Genomic DNA, 22,295 nt, shown 5'->3' with positions numbered 1-22,295 from the left:
TGATTGCCAATTAAATTGGTATACGATGATGTTAAATGATCTGTTGTTAAGAGTTGCGTAACATATCACCTTAAAAAGATCTATAAGATATGACTTGAGTAAACAGAATGCAGTCATTGCTTTCTCTTATTTTATGCAAAAATTCTTATATATAAAAACGATATTCATTTGAAATTTGGTTACAGTAAACTATCATATACTAGTAATTATGGAAGTGACGATTGATGCGGGGAGTCACTATAAGTAGCCCGGCCGTGGCTATTTATTTCACTTTATTGATAGAAAAGCTAAACGAACTTCTTATTTTTGTAATCTGTGCCAGACAAGCTATTGCCTTGCACCATGAGTGAATTTTTAAAAAAGAAATTACTATTTGGCAAACTAAATATTTCTTATCAACAAATCTAAAATTTAAAAAACATTGTTTTTTATATACTATTAAAAGTATTGTTTTGTTTCAGATATTTGCAGGACAATCAAATTACTACAGTGCAACAAGGAGCGTTTCAAAACTTAGAAGTTCTATTCTCAATGTATGTATAGATGATGGATGAAAATAATAAAAAAGCGTTGACTGAATATAATGTTCCATATGTTTATTATGTTTTACACTTATCCACAACCGAAAATGAATTGGAAAGAGGATCAAGAGTCAAATTGACACCACTAGTTAATCGCTTTTTGACTTAAAACAGACATTTTGATTTGCACAGGTTTAACAAGACCAAACAATAAATTTATTAACTTTGTTCACTATTTCAGTCAATTTTCATACGTATCCACTATGCTAATCCAGAATTATTCTATCACATCGCGTTTAGTCCATTAAAAATCCGATATGTCAATGTAAAACTGGTCATTAGTTGTAATAAACCTGTGTAAAACAACACAGTACTGAATTTTCTGAACTATACATGATTGACCGAAAGTGAAATGTTTGAACACTCCTGAATTGATGGCAAGCGAAATGTCTAAAAGTACTTAACTGATGGCAAGCGAAATGTCTAAACAGTACAGAATTGACAATAAGAAAATATCTGAATTACAACGCAAACTCTTAACAAGATAAATATAGATTCTACCACCCGCATCGAGTGTGATATGATATTTATCCACTCTCGACAGTTAAATTTTCAAATTTAATATTTAACTGTCGAGAGTGGATAAATATCGTATTACACGAGATTTGGTGGTGGAATCTGTTTCTCTGATGATTTTCAAATAATACGCAGGCAAATTTATTCCTTCTTTTCGAATGATCTGCAAAAAGATGTGTTCTTTCTATGTGACGTCATCAGGCATGGTCGCCTTTTTTCATGCCGTCACAATAGGAAATTCAGAGAAAACAAGAAAATTCGACGTCATAATCGGATTTTAACCAATGAAGAACTGAGATCAAACAAACCACACGTTGATTAAATTTTTTTTTATACAATGGGTGCAGAAAGGGATAAATTGACGAAGAATTAGAGAACATGTTTTCCATTACAGACTTTGTAGATAATGTTTATATCAAAATGGCAGTATGATATTTATGTATTCATTAATGTTGTCCTATTGTAAAATATGGTATTTTTGTCAGCCAAATATTTTTAACTTATAAAGTGAAAGGGAAATACTTCAAGGATTGAAGTTCATTTGCTAAACATCTAAGATTTGCGATCAAGGTCAATTATTCAGAAACCACATAAACAGTATACAACTGACTGTTAAGAACAATTACGTAGTAAACCAAAACTGAATATTAAATAATATTTTTTAACAAAGTTAGGGAAAACATACTGGTGGAAAATTTAAGATCATCACTTTTCTTAACAACACAAAAATGACGCCCGCTTAGGTTCAGTGGAATTGCGAAAATACCGGAGTATCTAAACGTATGTACAGAGATAACAAGCACTTAATCCTCATTGGTCAATTAGATATCATAACCCAATGATACTAGTTGATCTTGACCTTGTCACAAGATGACCATACTGACATTAACTACCTGTAATCAAAATCTAACATAATTCAAAGACAACCCCATGCTAATTTACAGTTTTATGTTACACTGTTGATAAGAATAATATCCTGCCCAAAATGTTTTATGTACTATAAAATGATTAAACAAAATCACTCTGATAAAATGAGAAAAATACGAAAACCCGCTTGATTCCTAATTGATGTTATTAATATTTGAATAATAATATTAATTCTAATTTTCATTGGCTTAAACTTACTGTAAAATCCGCAATTGACTAATTTTTCAAATCCACAAATGTTCGATCAATATTATATAAGCGAAAATTTAAACGCGAGCTGCCTCAAAAATGCCGTTTTAATGAAATATTATCAAAATATGAATCGTACAAGTATCGAAATAACCTTCGGTTTGAAGGTTTTTATTTGAAGGACGACATGTTTGGCAATGACATTTATGCGCCAGAATCATTCATAAAGTTTCGCGGAACTTTCTTTTATCTTAAAAAATAAACATTTTTGCAAGCTCTAATGTACAAGTTTTTTTGTGTTGCATTTATATAGGAATAACAGAACTGTGGTTGAAGATTTGCCGTTGTCAAATCGCAATTGATGGTGACAACTCTTCAACTAATGTACTGTTGTTCCTTAATTATACTATTTATGATCATTTCTTATTTGCACAAATGGTAAATAAATTGACATTTTTGGATTAAAAATACACTTTCGAAACCCTGAATGCATTTTTGTCGTACTGTCAGATTAAGCAGCGTACAATTTGGTGCATGTATGAAGTAGATACCACACGAAAGTTCTCGAATGTAAAACAAGTTGTTTTATTCTTTATTTTTGAGGCTTTATGCTTCGAGGAGAGTCGATTAGTAGACAATATTACAACCTTCCAGTAAGCATTTCACAACTAACATATCTGCCTTTTTTTACCTTCTTATGGGAGTTACATGCATTGCCCCTGAAATGGTCAAATTTAAGGTTAGTTGATTATCACTAAACCTGGTACAAGATAATGTCATGGGATCTGTTGAAAAGAGTTGCGAAGCACATGACCTTAAAAACATTCAATCGGATGTGACTCTGAGTAAACATGATATAATCATTTTCTCATATTTTATGCAAAAGTTCCTAAAAACAATAGTTATGTGGAATTGGTATACAGTAACTTATTATATGATATCGGAAATGCCGATTGATACTAAGAATAACGATTAGTAGCCAGAACGTGACTATTTATGTCAGTTGTTTAATAGAAAAGTACATCTAAATTTCTATTTTGATAATCTCTGTCAGATAAGCTATTATTGTTGAGAGTTTTTGAATTAAAAATTGCCCTATTTCAACCATATTTTCTTATCAACAAATAAAATTCACAAATAAAATTCAAATTACAGTTTTTTTATATATATTATTAAAAGTATTGTTTTCTTTCAGATATTTGCAGGACAATGAAATTACTTTAATAGAACAAGGAGCGTTTCAAAACTTATCCAATCTCGGCAAAATGTATGTATGAATTTGATAAAAATAATGTAAATAGTAGACTGAATATTATGTTCGCATAACTGTCAACCTATGAAAATGAAAATGCATTTCATGACCTGCATTGAAGAATAAAATCTCAGGTCATAACGCGTACGAACTTTTTTCAGGCTGAACTTAAGTATTTAGGGGACATATTTTTTTATATTTTAAAACAAACATTATCCAAAACATGTTCCAATGGTTATATATTAACTGAAAATAATTTAAAACTATTATTGTTGCAATGCACTTATGATTTTGATATATTGTTGTTTCATAAAATACTTTTACAATTCAAGACAAGCCATAACCCCACTTTCTTTATAATCAGTTCACCAGTCACAAGACACTCAGAGTGCATCTATCTGTACAGTTTTATATAATCTATAAAGATGATGATGGGAGTTTTTAATGACCTTGACTGGCTATACAGCCCTCGCACGGTCGGTACATCTTTAAAGATTGGTTGATGTTAGAGTATATAAAAAAAGTTAAACATTTAAAGGAAGTAGAGATGTTTCTAATTGTTCTGAGGTAGAAAAGTAATGAAAAGTAATATTGTAATACGTATTTGCATTCAATTTATTTTAGATTTAATATTTTTTACAAAACTAAACATAAATTTATGGAGTATATTTTGAAAGGTGACAAAAAAGGGGAAGTAACTCAAATGTTTTGTGAAACAACTTTGAAATACACAAATTATTTACGACCTAAAGCTAAGGTAATTGGTGTTAATTAACAGTGTGCTTGACACCAAAGCTGTCAAGTGAAGCCATGCACTAAAATGGGTCACTTAATTTGAGGCTACACAGCTAGTTGAACTTCTTGTCCAGGAAGAATTACGAATTTGCCGGTATTTCAAAGGAAAATCACTTATGAAATCAGTCTGAAGGCTTAATAATCCGGGTAAAAACGGGTTATTTTCGGAATTCCCGAGTTATTTAACGACACGGCGGGTATCCCGGGTGAACCCTCAGAGTTGTGAAAATCTCGGGTCACACCCGCAGGATACGGGTCAGTTGACAGATATGTCTTCGATATGTTTGTATTGTTTTTAACTTATTAGTTATGTTCAGTAATTTAGTCAATTTTCATACCTATCCACTATGATAATCCAGAATTGTTCAATCTCATCGCGTGCAGTCCATTAAAAATCCGATATGTCTATGTTAGACTGTTCAGAAGTTGAAATATACCTGTTCAAATCAACACAGTACTGAATTTTCTGAACTATACATGATTGACTGAAAGTGAAATGTATGAACAGTAATGAATTGATGGCAAGCGAAATGTCTAAACAGTACTGAATTAACAATAAGAAAATATCTGAAATAAAAACGCAAACTCTTAACAAGATAACATGTTTTCCATTTCAGACTTTGTAGATAATGTTAATATCAAAATGTTTTTAAAGATATTTATGTATTCATTAATGTTATACTATTGTAAAATATGGTATTTTTGTCATCCAAATTTTTCTTCTTAACTGATAAAGTGAAAGGGAAATACTCAAAGGATGGAAGTTCATTTACTGAACATCTAACACAAGATTTGCAATCAGGGTCAATTATTCAGAAACACAAAAATATAATACAACTGACTGTTAAGAACTATTTAGTAATAAACCAAAACTGAATAAATTACAAATTGTAAAGGTGGTGAATAAATACTGATGGGAAATTTAAAATCTTCCCTTTTCTTGACAAAACAAAAAAAAGGCGACCGCTAGCGTTCAGTACAATTGCAAAAATGCCGGCGCATCCAAACGTATGTGAAGAGATAACATGCACTTAATCCTTGCTAGTCAATTAGATATCATAACCCAATGATACTAGTTTATCTTGGCCCTCATCACAAGATGACTTTAACTGCCTGTAAGAAAAAACTTAGATAATTACCAAACAACCCCATGCAAATTTACAGTTACATTTTACATTGTTGATCAGAAAAATATCCTGCCAAAAATGTTTTTATGTTCCATCAAATGATTAAACGAAATCACTCTGATAAAATAAGGAAACAAAAACCCGCTTGATTCCTATTTGATGTTGTTATTATTTGTATAATGATAATAATTCTATTGCAATCTTTATGTAACATTTTTGTCATTGGCTAAAACTTATCGTCAAATTCAAAATTGACAGGAATTGGGCGGACATTTGAATTTTTTTAATTCACAAATGTTCCATTAATATAATATAAGCAAAAATTTAAACGACAGCTGCCTCAAACCGTTGTTTTAATGAGATATCATCCAACTTTGAATCGTACTAGAAACGAAATAAGTTCGGTTTGAGCGTTTTAATTTGTATTCCGTCATGTTTGCAAGATTTATGCGCCTGAAGCATTCATAAAGTTTCGCAGAATTTTATTTTCTCTTATATTTTTACATTTTTACAAGCTTTAATGTATTTGTGTGTGTGTGTGTTACATTAGAATAGGAAAAACAGAACTATTCTCGTGCAGAGTTTTCAAATTAAAAATGGCTATTTTACAACCTTATTTTCTTAGTAACAAATAAAATTGAAATTACAGTTTTTTTTATATATTTTTAAAAGTATTGTTTTGTTTCAGATATTTGCAGGACAATGCAATTACTACAATAGAACAAGGAGCGTTTCAAAACTTAAGAGGTCTCTACATGATGTATGTATTAATTATATAGAATAATATAAAGAGTAGACTGAATATCATGTTTTATATGTTTCACGGCTGTCAATCGGTATATCGAGAAAAACGATCGTGAAAGAATAGGTAACGGTGATCAAGCATTGCGATTTGATCGTGAAAGATCTGGTATCGGATAGTGAAATCAATTAAATACATTTACCCTTCCCTTTTCACGAATGTGACCTACCGAATTAGACTATTTACCGGATTTGTAATAACATCAGCAACACGACGGGTGCCATATGTGGAGCAGGATCTGCTTACCCTTCCGGAGCACCTGAAATCACCCCCATTTTTTGGTGGGGTTCGTGTTGCTTAGTCTTTAGTTTTCTATGTTGTGTTATCTGTACTATTATTTGTCTGTTTGTCTTTTTATTTTTGGCCATGGCGTTTTCAGTTTGTTTTCGATCTATGAGTTTGACTGTCCGTCTGGTATCTTTCGTCCCTCTTTCGTATCCAAAATCTGTGCAAATATTCGTTGTATTATCTAAACGCAAAAAATTTTAAAAAAGGAAATATGTCCGTCAAAATGGTTCAACTTCCTGAATAATTCGGTGCACAAAGGTAAAGAAAAAATGCAGTAATTTTTGAGAAAACAAAATAGGCGAAACATAACCATATGCAAATCATTAAAAAAACACGTTTTGAATGAAAAATGGTCAAATTCCAATAAATCTTGATATATTTAAAACTTAATCTTTTGTGTGTCAGATAGAATGGAAAAATGAAATGAGATGTTTTTCTTGAAAATTAGATTATTTTTTCAAAGATGGGTTTTGTTTTAATATTTCATCAAAATTGATCGTGAAAGATAAGGCAACGGGTTATTTTGATCGTGAAATGTGTCACCAGACAAGACTGTTAAGGTTTTGCACATCGACAAAGGCCGTATGGTGACCTAATAATGCTTACATCTACGTCATTTGGCCTCTCCTGGATATTTGTCTCATTGGCAATCATATCACATTTTCTTATTTTTCATACATATCATCAAAAAATAAATTTCTTCTACCATTGATGTACTTTGATTGATTGAAGCATGTTATATCTGAATAGGAATACAATGTTTTGGTGTAATTGACCACCACCTCATTTTCTACAAAAACTTAAAAAAAACTAAATTAGAAATAGTACTTAAATAGTATTTTTATATACATAAAGTACTTCCATGACCATTCACAGACTAAAAATAAACATCATATATGTGTTGAAAGTCTAACGCTTTCATCCTTGACAAAACTTGCTGAGGATTCTATTTTACAACCAAGATAATAAGGTCACCAGCAACCGAACTTGTCGTAAAACAGTATCTTTTTATCTATAATGCTTTTGCGAATGCGCGAAGCATGAGGGGGACTGTGGTCTTTTCTGGAAACACATTGAATATGTACGCATCGATATGTAAGTTATAGTACCCAACTAGGTGGTGACAATTTCAACGTGCGTACCTCGATTATGGTTGGATGGATTTCCTAGCATGGTATGTAAATTTACCGATTGTGTTCTATTCCCGATCGTAACAAGTCTGGGTTCACCTTGCTTGGTGATGGGTTCATAGCAGAATACGCTTATCTTGCTGACAATATAATCTTGCTCAGTTTGGAGATATTATAAAGTTACCATTTGCGTTTTTCTAATGGTATGTTTCTTCCAAAACGGGTTTTAATCTAAAAGGATATACAGTTCTCTTACGCTAAGCACACATCACTAGTAATAACAGCTTACAATGTCTTATATTCATAGTGTTCCTATATTTTACGGCATTTCGAAAATTGCAGCTAACGGATAATGTTTTACGGAATGACATAACTGTGTTTTAATTTTCATTAAAAATCCTAAAACAGACGGATCATTCTCAAATTGTGTGACTTTTCTTATTATAAAAGATCTGTTTTACCGCAAATTGGACACCGCTTCTATATTTGTAATAGCAAAATACACCTAATTGCTTTTCGTTCAAGTCCGAAACTGAAAGAGTTAATTTCTTTTTTTTTCTATTTGAAACAATTTGACACTGAGAATAAATCTGAAATTCCATACTTTACCCAAATATATATTATTGTTGAAGTCCTAAGATGAAAATCATAACTTGTTAATTCAATAACAAAAACTTCAGTATTACCACTGTGAAATTTCCCTTTCATTTTCAGATGCAACAAATATGAAATCCCCGGAATCAATTTTCCAATAATTACATTACTTGTATGTTTCATTAGACAACAATCGCGAAGCACTCCAATGTCATGTATTCTTTCTGTATAAAATACAACAGCTATGACTGCACATGCCATCCGTGATAATGTTAAAATAATGCATAGAAAAACAAACGAAAAGCTTTTAATTTCATAATTGTACCAAAAAAATGTAATTATAAGAATTGAATTATCTTTTTATAATTTTATAGGGTTGTAAAAAGGTTGATTTTACATTTTTAATGTGCTTCAGTCAACGCCTTTATACCCCCAAAATATTATAAAATCGGTATTGTCTTATTAAAAATCCCACACCAAATGGCATTGAACCACCATAGCATTAAGTTTTATTCCCCAACAAAGGTGAACCGAAAAAAGTGATGGAAGTCCAGTCTTTTGTTGTTAAAAGAATATAATAAATGTTCATTTAATTATAAAATTATTCGAATGCTTTAAATGATTTGTGAAATGGCAGATTATCGACACCAAATCTTTCACGATCCTTTTCACGATAAAAAAAATAGTGGTACTCGATCTTTAACGATCCTTTCAATAAAAGTTATATGAACAAAGGCAACAGTAGTATACCGCTATTCGAAATTCATAAATCGATTGAGAAAAAAACAAATTATGGTTACAAACTAAAACTGAGGGAAACCCATCAAATATAAGATGAAAACAACGACAAAACAGAAACTCAACACTCAAATGCAACACACACAGAAACGAACTATAATATTACAATGGCCATTTTCCTGACTTGGTACAGAACATTTTAAGAAAAAATGGTGGGTTGAACCTGGTTTTGTGGCTAGCCAAAACCCCGCTTTTATGGCAATGTTAAATATAACATTAAAATGACAAGATTACATGACAGGACTACAATACAAATAAATGAGAGAACATACAGGACAGAGACACACACAAATAATAGCTATCAAGAGGTACCAGGCTTATAATTTAATACGCCAGACGCGCGTTTCGTCTACATAAGACCCATCAGTGACGCTCAGATCAAAAAAGCCCGAAAGCCAAAACAAGTACAAAGTTGAAGAGCATTGAGGACCAAAAGTTCCAAAAAGTTGTGCCAAATACGGCTGAGGTTATATGCCTGGGATTAGAAAATCCTTAGTATTTAGAATAATTCCTACTTTTGCAAACAGTAAATTTATAAAAAGGACTATATAATAGATATACATGTTAACACCGATAATATTTCTACCTCTATTTCTGAATAAGCTATTAAACGTAATTTTAAGAGCCATTTAAAACATTAGAATAAAACGACATTGTTAAAGGAATAATGATTTAGTCATGAATAAAATCATGTTTGTTTACATTTATGATGTCATTGAAATGTTGAAGAGCAATCTGCCTTTTGTAGTTTTGTAAAAACGGCGATCTTTTACACTCTAATTTTCTCAGATATTGATTATAATGTTAAACCATTTTGACGACAGTTTTATCATTCTAAAGATGTGTAGTTTTATTCTAATAAATTAGATTATCTATTGACCTTACATGTGTTTACTCGATAAGATTTCCTTCACGATATCATATAAGCTTTCACGATCCTATCGCAGTACTTGACCACCACTACTTATTATTTCACCATCATTTTTCGATATACCGAATGACAGCCGTCTGTTTGTTGTTTTGTTTTAAACTTATCCACAATCGGAAATGAACTGGAAATAAAGGCAACAGTAGTATACCGGTGTTAAAAAGTCATAAATCGATTGAGGGAAAACAAATCAGGGTTGCAAACTAAAACCGAGGAAAACACATCAACTATAAGAGGAAAACAAAGGAACAACAGGAACACAGAAGTGCAACAAAAACAAATGCCAACATACATAGAAAAGAACTATTTGATAACAACTGCCATATTCTTGACTTGGTACAGGACATTTTAAGAAAACATGGTGGGTTGAACCAGGTTTAATGGCTAGAAAAACCTCCCACTTTATGACAATGTTAAAAAATATCGCTAAAATGACAACACTACGTGACAGAAATACAGCACAATCACACGCAAGAACATTCATCACAGAGAAACGCACAAACAAATAATATAATAGTTCGACACAACATGCAAACCGCGCGCAGAACAACAACGAACATATTCTATCAACGACAAACACTACAGGATATCACAAACAATGACGCGCTTACGTAACTAACACGCAATCTCGAACTTTATACAATTATTTTCACAATATTCGTCCACACAATTTTCATGACAATGATGGTATTGAAAGGCAATTTTATAATTATTTGGACTACACACGATAAGACCTAACACATTATCCAACCGAAACGGAAAGTGTGTCAACAGGTAATTAAATACTACTAGATAATCGATTTTGAACTTAAACAGACATTTTGATTTGAACAGGTTTACATTTAATTCAGATGCACGTAATCTATGAAGTGTTTTAATTTTTTTTCTATTAGTAGACAATCATATCATAACATTTAATTCCGAATATTTCACTTTCAAATAAGGGGGGGGGGGGCCTTGGAAATTTTTGGATATGGAAAGGGGTGTGTTCAATTTTTCAATACTTCAGATAAGCGGGATCGAAAAATTTTTGTGACCCACACCCACTTCTCTCTTATACAATAAAAAATATTATATTTTGGCACAAAAGGCATCATTTTTGTTCGCCTCCCTGCGCTCGGCTTAAGTTTTAAGATTCAATATCTTCTTCCAAGAATGTATTTTTATTTGAATTTTCCAACTTCTTTTTAATGGATATACATGAACAATGTGCTGAGTTTGAATGAAGGTGTGGTAAATGTCAATGAGACCATAACAGGCATATTCCTTTAGCCTCTTCTTACGGTATTATAACATATTTCACAACTTGCTCGCTATGCCCCGTGTCTATAGTTGGTTTTAGATTTAATTGTACATAATTTATGTATAACTGGTAAATTAAAATGCAGGGAATTCGTTACCACAAACTAATTAAAACCTTACCAATTCTTTCATATTATAAAGATTTGGTCAAAAAGTTTGATTGAACCTGTAGAATTCTAATTATTATATCCCATTCTTATTTTTACAGTGATGTTATTTATAAAGCCCGTGAATTTAGACACACACTAATTGATCCTTTGAATATACTTATTCTTAAAGCCAGGTTATCAATTTAACACAGTAGTTAAATCTTTAAATATTGTTTAATAGGACTACTATTACAGTGTTTTTGTTTTTGAAAACTTAAAACATAACTGACCATATGTTGATATATATATATACAGTTATAATAACTATGATTCTACATCCTATAGATACTGTTTACTTATATTTTGGCATTGCACAAGTCATGCGTTTCTCAGTCTGTTTATGATGTCTTTATACTTAATACACTGGATGTTTACTGGTTGACACTTCAGTCTGGGAAAACATGATTAGGTCTTTCCACTTTTCTGTGGAAAGACCTATTGGTTTTCTTCTGATTATTAGGTCTTTCAACTTTTCTGTGGAAAGACCTATTGTTTTTCTTCTGATTATTATTATTATTATTATTTTTTTCTTCTTCCGCCACTTTTTTCTGACGGTGCTTTTTTGTTTCGCAAGATGTCTCTTAGATTTTTTGCGTATGATATCGAACAATTATTACGATTTTAAAACTGACCCTGTTAAGCCGAACACTTTTTATTGTAAGAGTTATCTCCCCAAACACTGTTTTTCTTGTGAACAAAACTCCTTCGCAACCGTTAAAGATTACGACAAAATTATTTCACCAATTTACTCGTTATATCCTAAGGATCTTAAAAATAATTTTGAGCGAAGCGGTCCGGACACTCCATATGAGAGTTATTTCCCCTTATGTATTTAAAATAATTAAAATGTAAATGTAATTGGTAAACCATAATTGATAGAGACCTAGGGTCTTTTGATTTGAGGTCCTTGGTCTAAACAAAAGAAAATAGGGTCAAGGTCAAAGGTCAATGTCATTTCTTAATTATGATTTTGGCTTATTTTTACCCATTTGCAAACATCATATTAGATATCAACAACATATTTTTACTTAATTGTTAGTTGCGACATGTAGTAACACATACATATTGGTTTAAAGGGTACGCTAACATTAAATTAGAGTTTCCTCCCCTCTTTTATTTAAAAATATGCGTATGGTGATATAAGTCATCAACCAAATATAATTAAGACTTAGGGTCTTTTGATTTGAGGTCGTTGGTTTATAACCTTGAAATTGAGCTCAAGGTCATATGTTAATTTGACGTTCTAGATTTTGACCTTTGCTTTTACCGCATATGTTTGCATGATAAAGCAAGGGATTTTTTACTTTAAGTTGCAAGCCTTGAAATAGGAACAGGAAGTGACCTTGTGTAAACCGGAAGTAGCTATTTTTTGTACTTTTTGAATGTAAAAGTATATAGAACAATATATTTTTGGAAACAGTGGCAATTAAACAGTAAAATGTAACTTTTTTCAAACCGGAAGTATTTAATTATCTACTTTCTTTTAAAAAATATTGCATAGAAACCATATATCTTTGGAATCAGCGTACTATAAGCTATCATTTGAAGCTGTTAATGACATTTTAAACCAAATTTTTACTATTTTCATATCAAAATACTAGTTTTTTTTTGTGGAAAGACCTTCAATTGTTCTCTGAACAATTGGTTTTTAATTATTATTATTATTATTATTATTATTTTTTTCTTCTTCCGCCACTTTTTTCTGACGGTGCTTTTTTGTTTCCCAAGATGTCGCTTAGATATCGAACAGTTATTACGATTTTGAAACTGACCCTGTTAAGCCGAACACTTTTTATTGTAAGAGTTATCTCCCCAAACACAGTTTTTCTTGTGTACAAATCTCCTTCGCAACCGTTAAAGATTACGACAAAATTATTTCACCAATTTGCTTGTTATATCTTCAGGATCTTAAAAATAATTTTGACCGAAGCGGTCCTGAAACAACATATGGGAGTTATTTCCCCTTTTGTATTTTTAATAAGAAAAATGTAGTTGTAGCTTGTAAACCATAAGTGATTAAGACCTATGGTCTTTTGATTTGAGATCCTTGGTCCAAAAAAAAGAAAACAGAGTCAAGGTCAAAGGTCAAGGTCATTTCTAAATTTAGATTTTGGCTTATTTTCACCACTTTTCAAACACGATATAAGATATCGACAACATATTTTTACTTAATTGTAAGTTGCGACATGTCGTAACACATACATATTGGTTTAAAGGGTGCGCTTACATCAAAGTAGAGTTTTCTCCCCTCTTTATTTAAAAATATGCATATGGTGATATAACTCATTAACCAAATATAATTTAGATCTAGGGTCTTTTGAATTGAGGTCCTTGGTTGATGACCTTGAAATTGAGCCCAAGGTCAAAGGTTGAATTGACGTTCTAGATTTTGACCTTTGCTCTTACCTCATTTGTATACATGATAAAGCCATAGGACTTTTTGCATTTAGTTGCAAGCCATATGACCTTGAAAAAGGAACCGAAAGTGACCCTGTGCAAACCGGAAGTAGCAATTTTTTTGTACTTTTTGAATGTAAAAGTATATAGAACCATATTTTTGGAATCAGTGTCAATTAAACAGTTAAATAATACCGGAAGTAACTTTTTTCAAACCGGAAGTGACAAATTATTTTCCCTTATTTAAAAAATATTGTATAGAAACCATATATTTTTGGAATCAGCGTACTATAAGCTATCATTTGACGCTGTTAATGACATTTTAAACCGAATTTTTACTATTTTCATATCAAAATTCTTGTTTTTTTGTGGAAAGACCTTCAATTGTTCTCTGAACAATTGGTTTTTAATTTATTTATTACTTGGTATTGACATCGAATACCTTTCAGTGACTGTGAGTACTCTTTTTTCGGTACTTTGTGTCTTTTGTTTTAGTGCCTCTTACCGATTTTTTGAGTTACAAATTGCAAATGAATTTTAGTTTGTTTATATGTTGTGCTGTTACACCGCTGTCCCAGCTTAAGGGGTTAAGGGAGGGTTGAGCGCTCACAAACAAGTGTAACCCTGCAATATTCTGTATATGCCTGTCCCAAGTCAGGAGCATAAAGTACAGTGGTTGAGGTTGGTTCATGTCTGTTATACATGTATTTGTTTTTTCGTAAATTACTTTGTTATAAATTACGCCTTTAGTTTTCTCGTTTGAATTTTTTTTAACATTTTTCATGTCGGCCCTTTTATAGCTGACTATATTATATGATTTTTTTCTCATTATTGATGGCCTTACGGTGGCCTATAATTGTTAACTACCACTTCATTTCAACTCTGTTGAAGGCCGTACGGTGGCTTATAATTGCTTACTACCACTTCATTTTAACTCTGTTGGATAGCTGTCTCATTGGCAATTATACCGCATCTCCTAATTTTTTTTATATATCCTAAAGTTCTCTGAAGTTACAAACAACTTCTCCCACTTTTAGCTCTATATCCGCTACTGATGCAATATTTATTGAACGATAATGATATATAGAAATTGTATGTTTGTATTTTTGTTATAATTAAGAATAAAAGTATCAAGAACGTTTTTTTTCGGGGGGGGGGGGGGGTGAAATTTTAATGTCTTTGTAAGGGAGGGACTTGAATTTATTTTCATTCCTCAAGGTGGGAACATGAAAAAATCAGAGAAATTCCACTGTTTCCTCCCATCCCCCCAATGAAAGAAAATGACCAGTCCCTTACTTATTCTTAGTTTGTTTATTCTGTCTTTTACTTGATCAAGGTGCCATAAGTTAAATTAAATTTTTGAAAATATTGAATTTTGCTCAATAAAAAATAGAGCAAATTATTAAGTTTGAATAATCCTAGTTGATATGATAAAATCTCAAAAGCAAAGTCTAAAAGTCAAAACTTGAGAATATCTTAGATTTAGGTCAGATAATCCCTGTAAAAATCTTTCTAGGTTTACTTAAGCCTAACAAAATATATCAAAACGCAAATGAGTAATGCTTCGATAATTAAAAAAATCAAAAACATCAAACAGTGAGCAACATATAACACGAAATATCTTTCGTTTTTTAGATTTAACTTATCACAATAAGGAGCAGAATTCTGACGTTGTTAGTTGATAATTAAAACTCCTTTCAAAGTGAAAATGAATACAGACGTACGACATTATCATCACACAATGGATACGAATTGATAAAACAAACTTTCCATTTATGTCTTAGCAATAATAATCCAATCATCAATGGAATTGTTGACAAGTTTATGACTAATAAATATTATTTTTAAAACACATGCATTTAGGTAAGAGTACATTTAAATAGGGAAAAACTGCCTGAATATCCAAAGATTTCAACAAGATTTTTAACACAAAATATTATTTTCAAATAAAAATGAGAAATGGAAGAAAAAGACTTTGCCGTAGTTTATTACTTCAAAGTTAGATGTGTTGTGATTTTTTTATTGGTCGAAGGTGAACACATGACAGCAGGTGTTCCTGTTTGAAATACCTTTATCCAATATTTTCTCTGATCAATGTAAATTTGCGATAACACGATATATATAAATACCCAGGATTATCTAAACACATTGAAAATTCCTTATCTCAACTTAATAAATAAGGGAAGTCCATAAAACTTGACAAAATTAGACGCTCGACTTATCATACAACAGAACAACTGGAAAACAACTGTCATAATCCTGTCTTCAAAAAATTTTTTTCTAAGAAAATGGTAGGTTAAACCTGTCTTAATAGGTAGATAAAACTCCCACTTGTTTTACAGTTGTTTATAGCTCCGTTACATTAACAAAATTGCGCCAGGAACTGAAAAATATACTTGTTGTGCTGATTATAGGCAATATGTTTCAAAAGCGTAATATACATATATATATAAAACAGAAGCATAGAAAGTAAAAATAAGTAAACAACAACAACAACAAAATAAACTGAACAAAAACCAGATGGAGTTATATATTTTTGTGTTACATATAAAGTGAAGGCTACACACAAACAATTTCATGAAGAATTATTGATTAACAAGAAATAATTTAATTTTGGATGTAACGCGTCTTCTGATTGGCTGAAGTTGTTTTGTTTATCAGCTCATAGACATAATTTTGTCATGTGACCGTGACGTCATCAACGTTTTTTCATGGTTTACTCCGGTTTAAAATGGAATTTAGAATTAAATTATAAGAAATGACTGTAATATTTTTTCTGTCTATTCGAAATAACATAAAAAATGTGGTGCACACTTTAAAATAACCCGTTACGCGGGTTATTTAGTGTGCACCACATTTTTGATGTTATTTCTTCATAGACAGAAAAAATATTACAGTCATTCCTTAAATAAGTAATCTTACAATTTACGATATCAGAATTATTTGACAATTGCAATTGTGAACGTTATCTGTTCTATGTACAAATTAAATCCCTACATGCATAGTTTATAAACTGAAATTGGCAAAGTACCTAAATGTATCCGTGATTATATCATGCTTTACAGAAGTATTTGCGAAAATTAGAGAGGGATACATTAGGGCCGTATTACAGCAGCTAAATACAAATTTATGTCAAAAAGCTTCAGGAAAGGGACATTGTAGTAAACAACTTTAAAATAGTGTTGTTTTTGTTTCAGATATTTGCAGAACAATCTTATCACTACGGTAAATGGAACGCTTCAAGGTTTAACATCACTCAGTTATGTGTAAGATTGTGCGACTTATCATAAACGTTAGATTTAATAAAATGTTCGGTGTGTTTGCTGTTTGAAAGAAATATCGATACAAACTGTATTAATTTTATGTAGTCACGTTGATAATTGAGTATACAAGTTTAAAATTTTATATTCTCCATCATACTTTATTTCGTATTAGAGAAAAGAAAGACAGTGTGATGAACTGAAAAAAACGTTTGTTTTTGTTTTTCTCTCTCAAGTATAACGTTTTCATAGTATAATCTTCTAACATAAGATAGGTAGATCTGGTATAATTGCCAATGAGACAACTATATGACAGAGTCAAACTGACAAATGTCACCAAATACATTTGTTTGCCCCGTAAAACAAACTAAAAAATCAAAACGGATCGTATTCTATGAAAAGCTAATGATTATATATGAGATGAACAAGATTTAAACATATAATGGAATTCACCCTACACTCACTACTGTACTGTTGATGGGGATGTTTATGTTGTATGTACAAAAATGGTAAAACGCCATTGTAATTATTACATAAGAACAAAAATAAATAATAAATAAGAATACCATTAAAAACGAAATCCTTTTACATATGATTTAATAGTTGTTTGTTCTTGAATTGTGCTGTTACACCTCTGTCACTGGTTAGGTGAGAGTAGAGCATTCAAATTTGTTTTAACCCTGAAAAAAGCCTTATATGTTTGTCCAAAGCCAGGATATAATTTAGTGGTTTTCGTTGGACTCTACCCCCCTTATTTTTGTTTTCGCCTAGTGTGTTTAGATTAAATAACGCTGTTGAATTTCTTGTCTGAATTATTTCACATTTGGTCATGCCGGGGATTTTTATAACTTACTTTTTAATATTAGTTTTACTGAAAGTTGACGATCGTACATTGTCTTAAAAAAGAAATCTCCAACCGATGAATTACAGGCTCTTGACTTTGGACAGGCACATATAAAATGTGTTTTTTTTATTTTAAAAGGATAGTTTGAGAATGTTTAGTTTCAAATTCTCCAGCAAACTTTGTAATATCAAGGAAAAGATATAAGTATGAAAAAAAAAAACCCGTAAAAATACCTAAGTTTACAGTAATATGAGCGAAAAATATACAACAAAAAACAACAAAAAACAAAATACAAACTTGTAAGGTAGAGAAAATAAGAGAGGGATACATTTAGGCCGTATTACAACAGCTGCATACAAATTTAGGTCAAAACGACTCAGGAAAGAAAGAAATCTCCAACCGATGAATTACAGGCTCTTGACTTTGGACAGGCACATATAAAATGTGTTTTTTTTATTTTAAAAGGATAGTTTGAGAATGTTTAGTTTCAAATTCTCCAACAAACTTTGTAATATCAAGGAAAAGATATAAGTATGAAAAAAAAAAACCCGTAAAAATACCTAAGTTTACAGTAATATGAGCGAAAAATATACAACAAAAAACAACAAAAAACAAAATACAAACTTGTAAGGTAGAGAAAATAAGAGAGGGATACATTTAGGCCGTATTACAACAGCTGCATACAAATTTAGGTCAAAACGACTCAGGAAAGGGACAATGCAGTAAAAAACTTTAAAAATAGTTTTACAATTAAAGCATTGTTTTTGTTTCAGATATTTGCAGAACAATCTTATCACTACGGTAAATGGAACGTTTGAAGGTTTAACATCACTCAGATATTTGTATGTATAAGATTGTACGACCTATCGTAAACGTTTGATTTAATATAATGTCCGGTGTGTTTGCTGTTTAAAAGAAATATCGATACAAACTGTAGTGATTTTATGTAAACTCACTTTGATGATTGAGTATACAAGTTTAAAATTCAATATTCTCCAGCATACTTTATTTTGTATTAGAGAAAAGAAAGACAGTGTGATGAACTGAAAAAACGTTTGTTTTTGTTTTTCTCTCTCAAGAATTACGTTTTCATATTATAATCTACTAACATAAGATAGGTAGATGTGGTATATTTGCCAATAAAATAACTATACAACAGAGTCAAACTGACAATTGTCACCAAACACATGTGTTTGTCTCGTAAAACAGACGAACAATCCAAACGGATCGTATTCTATGAAAACCTAATGATTATATTTGAGATTAACAAGATTCAAACATATAATGGAATTCACCCTGCAATCACTACTCTACTGTCGATGGGGATGTTTATGTTCTACGTACAAAAATAGTAAAACGCAATTGGAATTATGACATAAAAACAAAAAATATTAAGTAAAGAATACCATAAAAAAGGAAATCCTTTTACAAATGATTGAATAGTTGTTTGTTGTTTAATTGTGCTGTCACACCTCTGTCACTGGTTAGGTGAGAGTAGAGCATTCAAATTTGTTTTAACCCTGAAAAAAGCCTTATGTGTCTGTCCAAAGCCAGGAGATAATTCAGTTGTTGTTGTTGGTCTCTACCTCCCTTATTATTTTTCGCCTAGTGTGTTTAGATTAAATAACTCCGTTGAATTTCTCGTCTGAATTTTTTCACATTTGGTCATGCCGGGGATTTTTATAACTTACTTTGCATTATCAGTTTTACTGAAAGTTGACCATCGTACATTGTCTTAAAAAAGAAACCTCCAACCGATGAATTACAGGCTCTTGACTTGGGGCAGCAAAATATAAAATGTTGGTTTCTTATATTAAAAGGATATTTTGAGATTCTTTAGTTTCAAATTCTCCACCAAACTTTTTAATATCAAAGAAAAGATATAAATCTGAACAAAAATCGTAAAAATATAGTAATATGAGCGAAAAACATACAAAATGCCGAAAAAACAAGACTTGCAAGGTAGAAGCTTTAATACAGTAGATTACTACAAGCTTAGGTCAAAACGCCTTATGAAGGAAACAAAGCAATACGTTCTTAAAATGTTGCCTATATTTTTACGATAAAGAGACTTAATTTTTTCCAGATATTTGGAGAACAATCAAATTACTACAATACAACACGGATCGTTTCAAGGATTAACATCGCTCTACACTCTGTATGTATAACTTTGAGCAAATAACTATAACAAAAAGAATAGATATTATGTCCGTCGAGTTTTTTTTTTTATTTTAAAACACATATATATCAACGCTACTCTATGACAGAAAAGAAAAAAAGTATATGAACGGAACATCTTTAAGATAAACAGCAGTTTATTGAACATTACTTAAATTGTTTTTTTTTTTTTCATTTTAGTACAAATTAAATTACAGTTGTATTTCATTTACACCAAACTAAAGAAATTCTAAATGATCTCATTTAAAGAAATATTACTACTATACAAAACATGAAAAATATCCATTCAAAGATGGTTGTTCACGCTATCCTCAATACTGAACTGTTGTTTTTTATTTCATTTCTTTTGACAAGGATTAAAAAAGGTCCTCCAATATAATATTTTTGTGATTTTTGCCTGATCTTAAAGGCCAACCCAAGGACTAGCTCGTTTGTTGGATTCTCGTGTGTTTTTATAAAAGAGAGGCGAATGATATCAAAGGGACTAAGAATATATTTTTCTTTTATTCAGTAATCGAATCAGGATTGGATAACGACAAGGGCTCATCCAACTTAAACGCATGGTTCAATTTACAAATCCTTTTTCTTACCTAAAACACACAAGAGTCCGTATTTTAACCAAATTACGATATAGGAACAATAGAGCACAGGCGTCGACAAACAAAATATAAGTAAGATGTGTAGAATGTTATAAGATATATCATGTTAAAAAACATGTATTTGTCGCACATGCTTTCTTTGTTTCCTGTCCAAAAAGATAATGGAAATTTACTAGTTTTCATTTAATGTTCATAAAAAATTTAAAATCAGTGGTATTTGTGACGCAATTGGTCATGCCGGGGATTTTTATAACTTACTTTTCAATATCAGTTTTACTGAAAGTTGACGATCGTACAGTGTCTTAAAAAAGAAACCTCCAACCGATGAATTACAGGCTCTTGACTTGGGGTAGCATAATATAACATGTTGGTTTCTTACAACAGCTAAATACAAATTTAGGTCAAAACGCTTCAGGAAAGGGACATTGTAGTAAAAAACTTTAAAAATAGTTTTACAATTAAAGCATTGTTTTTGTTTAAGATATTTGGAGAACAATCTTATCACTACGGTAAATGGAACGTTTGAAGGTTTAACATCACTCAGATATTTGTATGTATAAGATTGTACGACCTATCGTAAACGTTTGATTTAATATAATGTCCGGTGTGTTTGCTGTTTAAAAGAAATATCGAAACAAACTGTGATCAATTTATGTAAACTCACTTTGATAATTGAGTATACAAGTTTAAAATTCAATATTCTCCATCATACTTTATTTTGTATTAGAGAAAAGAAAGACAGTGTGATGAACTGAAAAAAACGTTTGTTTTTGTTTTTCTCTCTCAAGTATTACGTTTTCATAGTATAATCTACTAACATAAGATAGGTAGATGTGGTATAATTGCCAATAAGACAACTATACAACAGAGTCAAACTGACAAATGTCATCAAATACATTTGTTTGTCCCGTAAAACAAACTAAAAAATTAAACTATAAAAAGCTAATGATTATATATGAGATGAACAAGATTTAAACATATATTGGTATTCACTCTGCACTCACTACTCCACTATCGTGGGGATGTTTATGTTCTACGTACAAAAATAGTAAAACACAATTGTAATTATGACATAAAAACAAAAAATATTAAGTAAAGAATACCATTAAAAACGAAATCCTTTTACATATGATTTAATAGTTGTTTGTTGTTTAATTGTGCTGTCACACCTCTGTCACTGGTTAGGTGAGAGTTGAGCATTCAAATTTGTTTTAACCCTGAAAAAAGCCTTATGTGTCTGTCCAAAGCCAGGAGATAATTCAGTTGTTGTTGTTGGTCTCTACCTCCCTTATTATTTTCCGCTTAGTGCGTTTAGATTAAATAACGCCGTTGAATTTCTCGTCTGAATTATTTCACATTTGGTCATGCCGGGGATTTTTATAACTTACTTTGCATTATCAGTTTTACTGAAAGTTGACCATCGTACATTGTCTTAAAAAAGAAACCTCCAACCGATGAATTACAGGCTCTTGACTTGGGGCAGCAAAATATAAAATGTTGGTTTCTTATATTAAAAGGATATTTTGAGAATCTTTAGTTTCAAATTCTCCACCAAACTTTTTAATATCAAAGAAAAGATATAAATCTGAACAAAAATCGTAAAAATATAGTAATATGAGCGAAAAACATACAAAATGCC

At 31.1% G+C, this 22,295-nt stretch overlaps 1 protein-coding gene across 1 annotated transcript in view; it reads left to right on the top strand.

Moving 5' to 3' along the window:
* Window positions 1–464: 464 nt before the first annotated feature.
* Window positions 465–22,295, top strand: part of LOC127739313 (adhesion G protein-coupled receptor E1-like) — a 131,970-nt gene continuing 110,139 nt past the window's right edge. Inside the window, exons 1-6 of the mRNA XM_052250983.1 lie at window positions 465–533; window positions 3,409–3,480; window positions 6,076–6,147; window positions 16,973–17,041; window positions 18,653–18,721; window positions 21,138–21,206. Of these exons, the coding sequence (XP_052106943.1) occupies window positions 6,143–6,147; window positions 16,973–17,041; window positions 18,653–18,721; window positions 21,138–21,206 (212 nt within the window). The 5' untranslated portion in view covers window positions 465–533; window positions 3,409–3,480; window positions 6,076–6,142. The remainder of the gene's footprint in view (window positions 534–3,408; window positions 3,481–6,075; window positions 6,148–16,972; window positions 17,042–18,652; window positions 18,722–21,137; window positions 21,207–22,295) is intronic.

This window comes from Mytilus californianus, unplaced genomic scaffold, assembly GCF_021869535.1.
Source record: "Mytilus californianus isolate M0D057914Y unplaced genomic scaffold, xbMytCali1.0.p SCAF_4, whole genome shotgun sequence".
In the NCBI taxonomy this organism is placed as follows: Eukaryota; Metazoa; Mollusca; class Bivalvia; order Mytilida; family Mytilidae; genus Mytilus; species Mytilus californianus.
The sequence above is the reverse complement of the archived record's forward strand: the minus strand, read 5'-3'. Positions and strand labels throughout refer to the sequence as shown.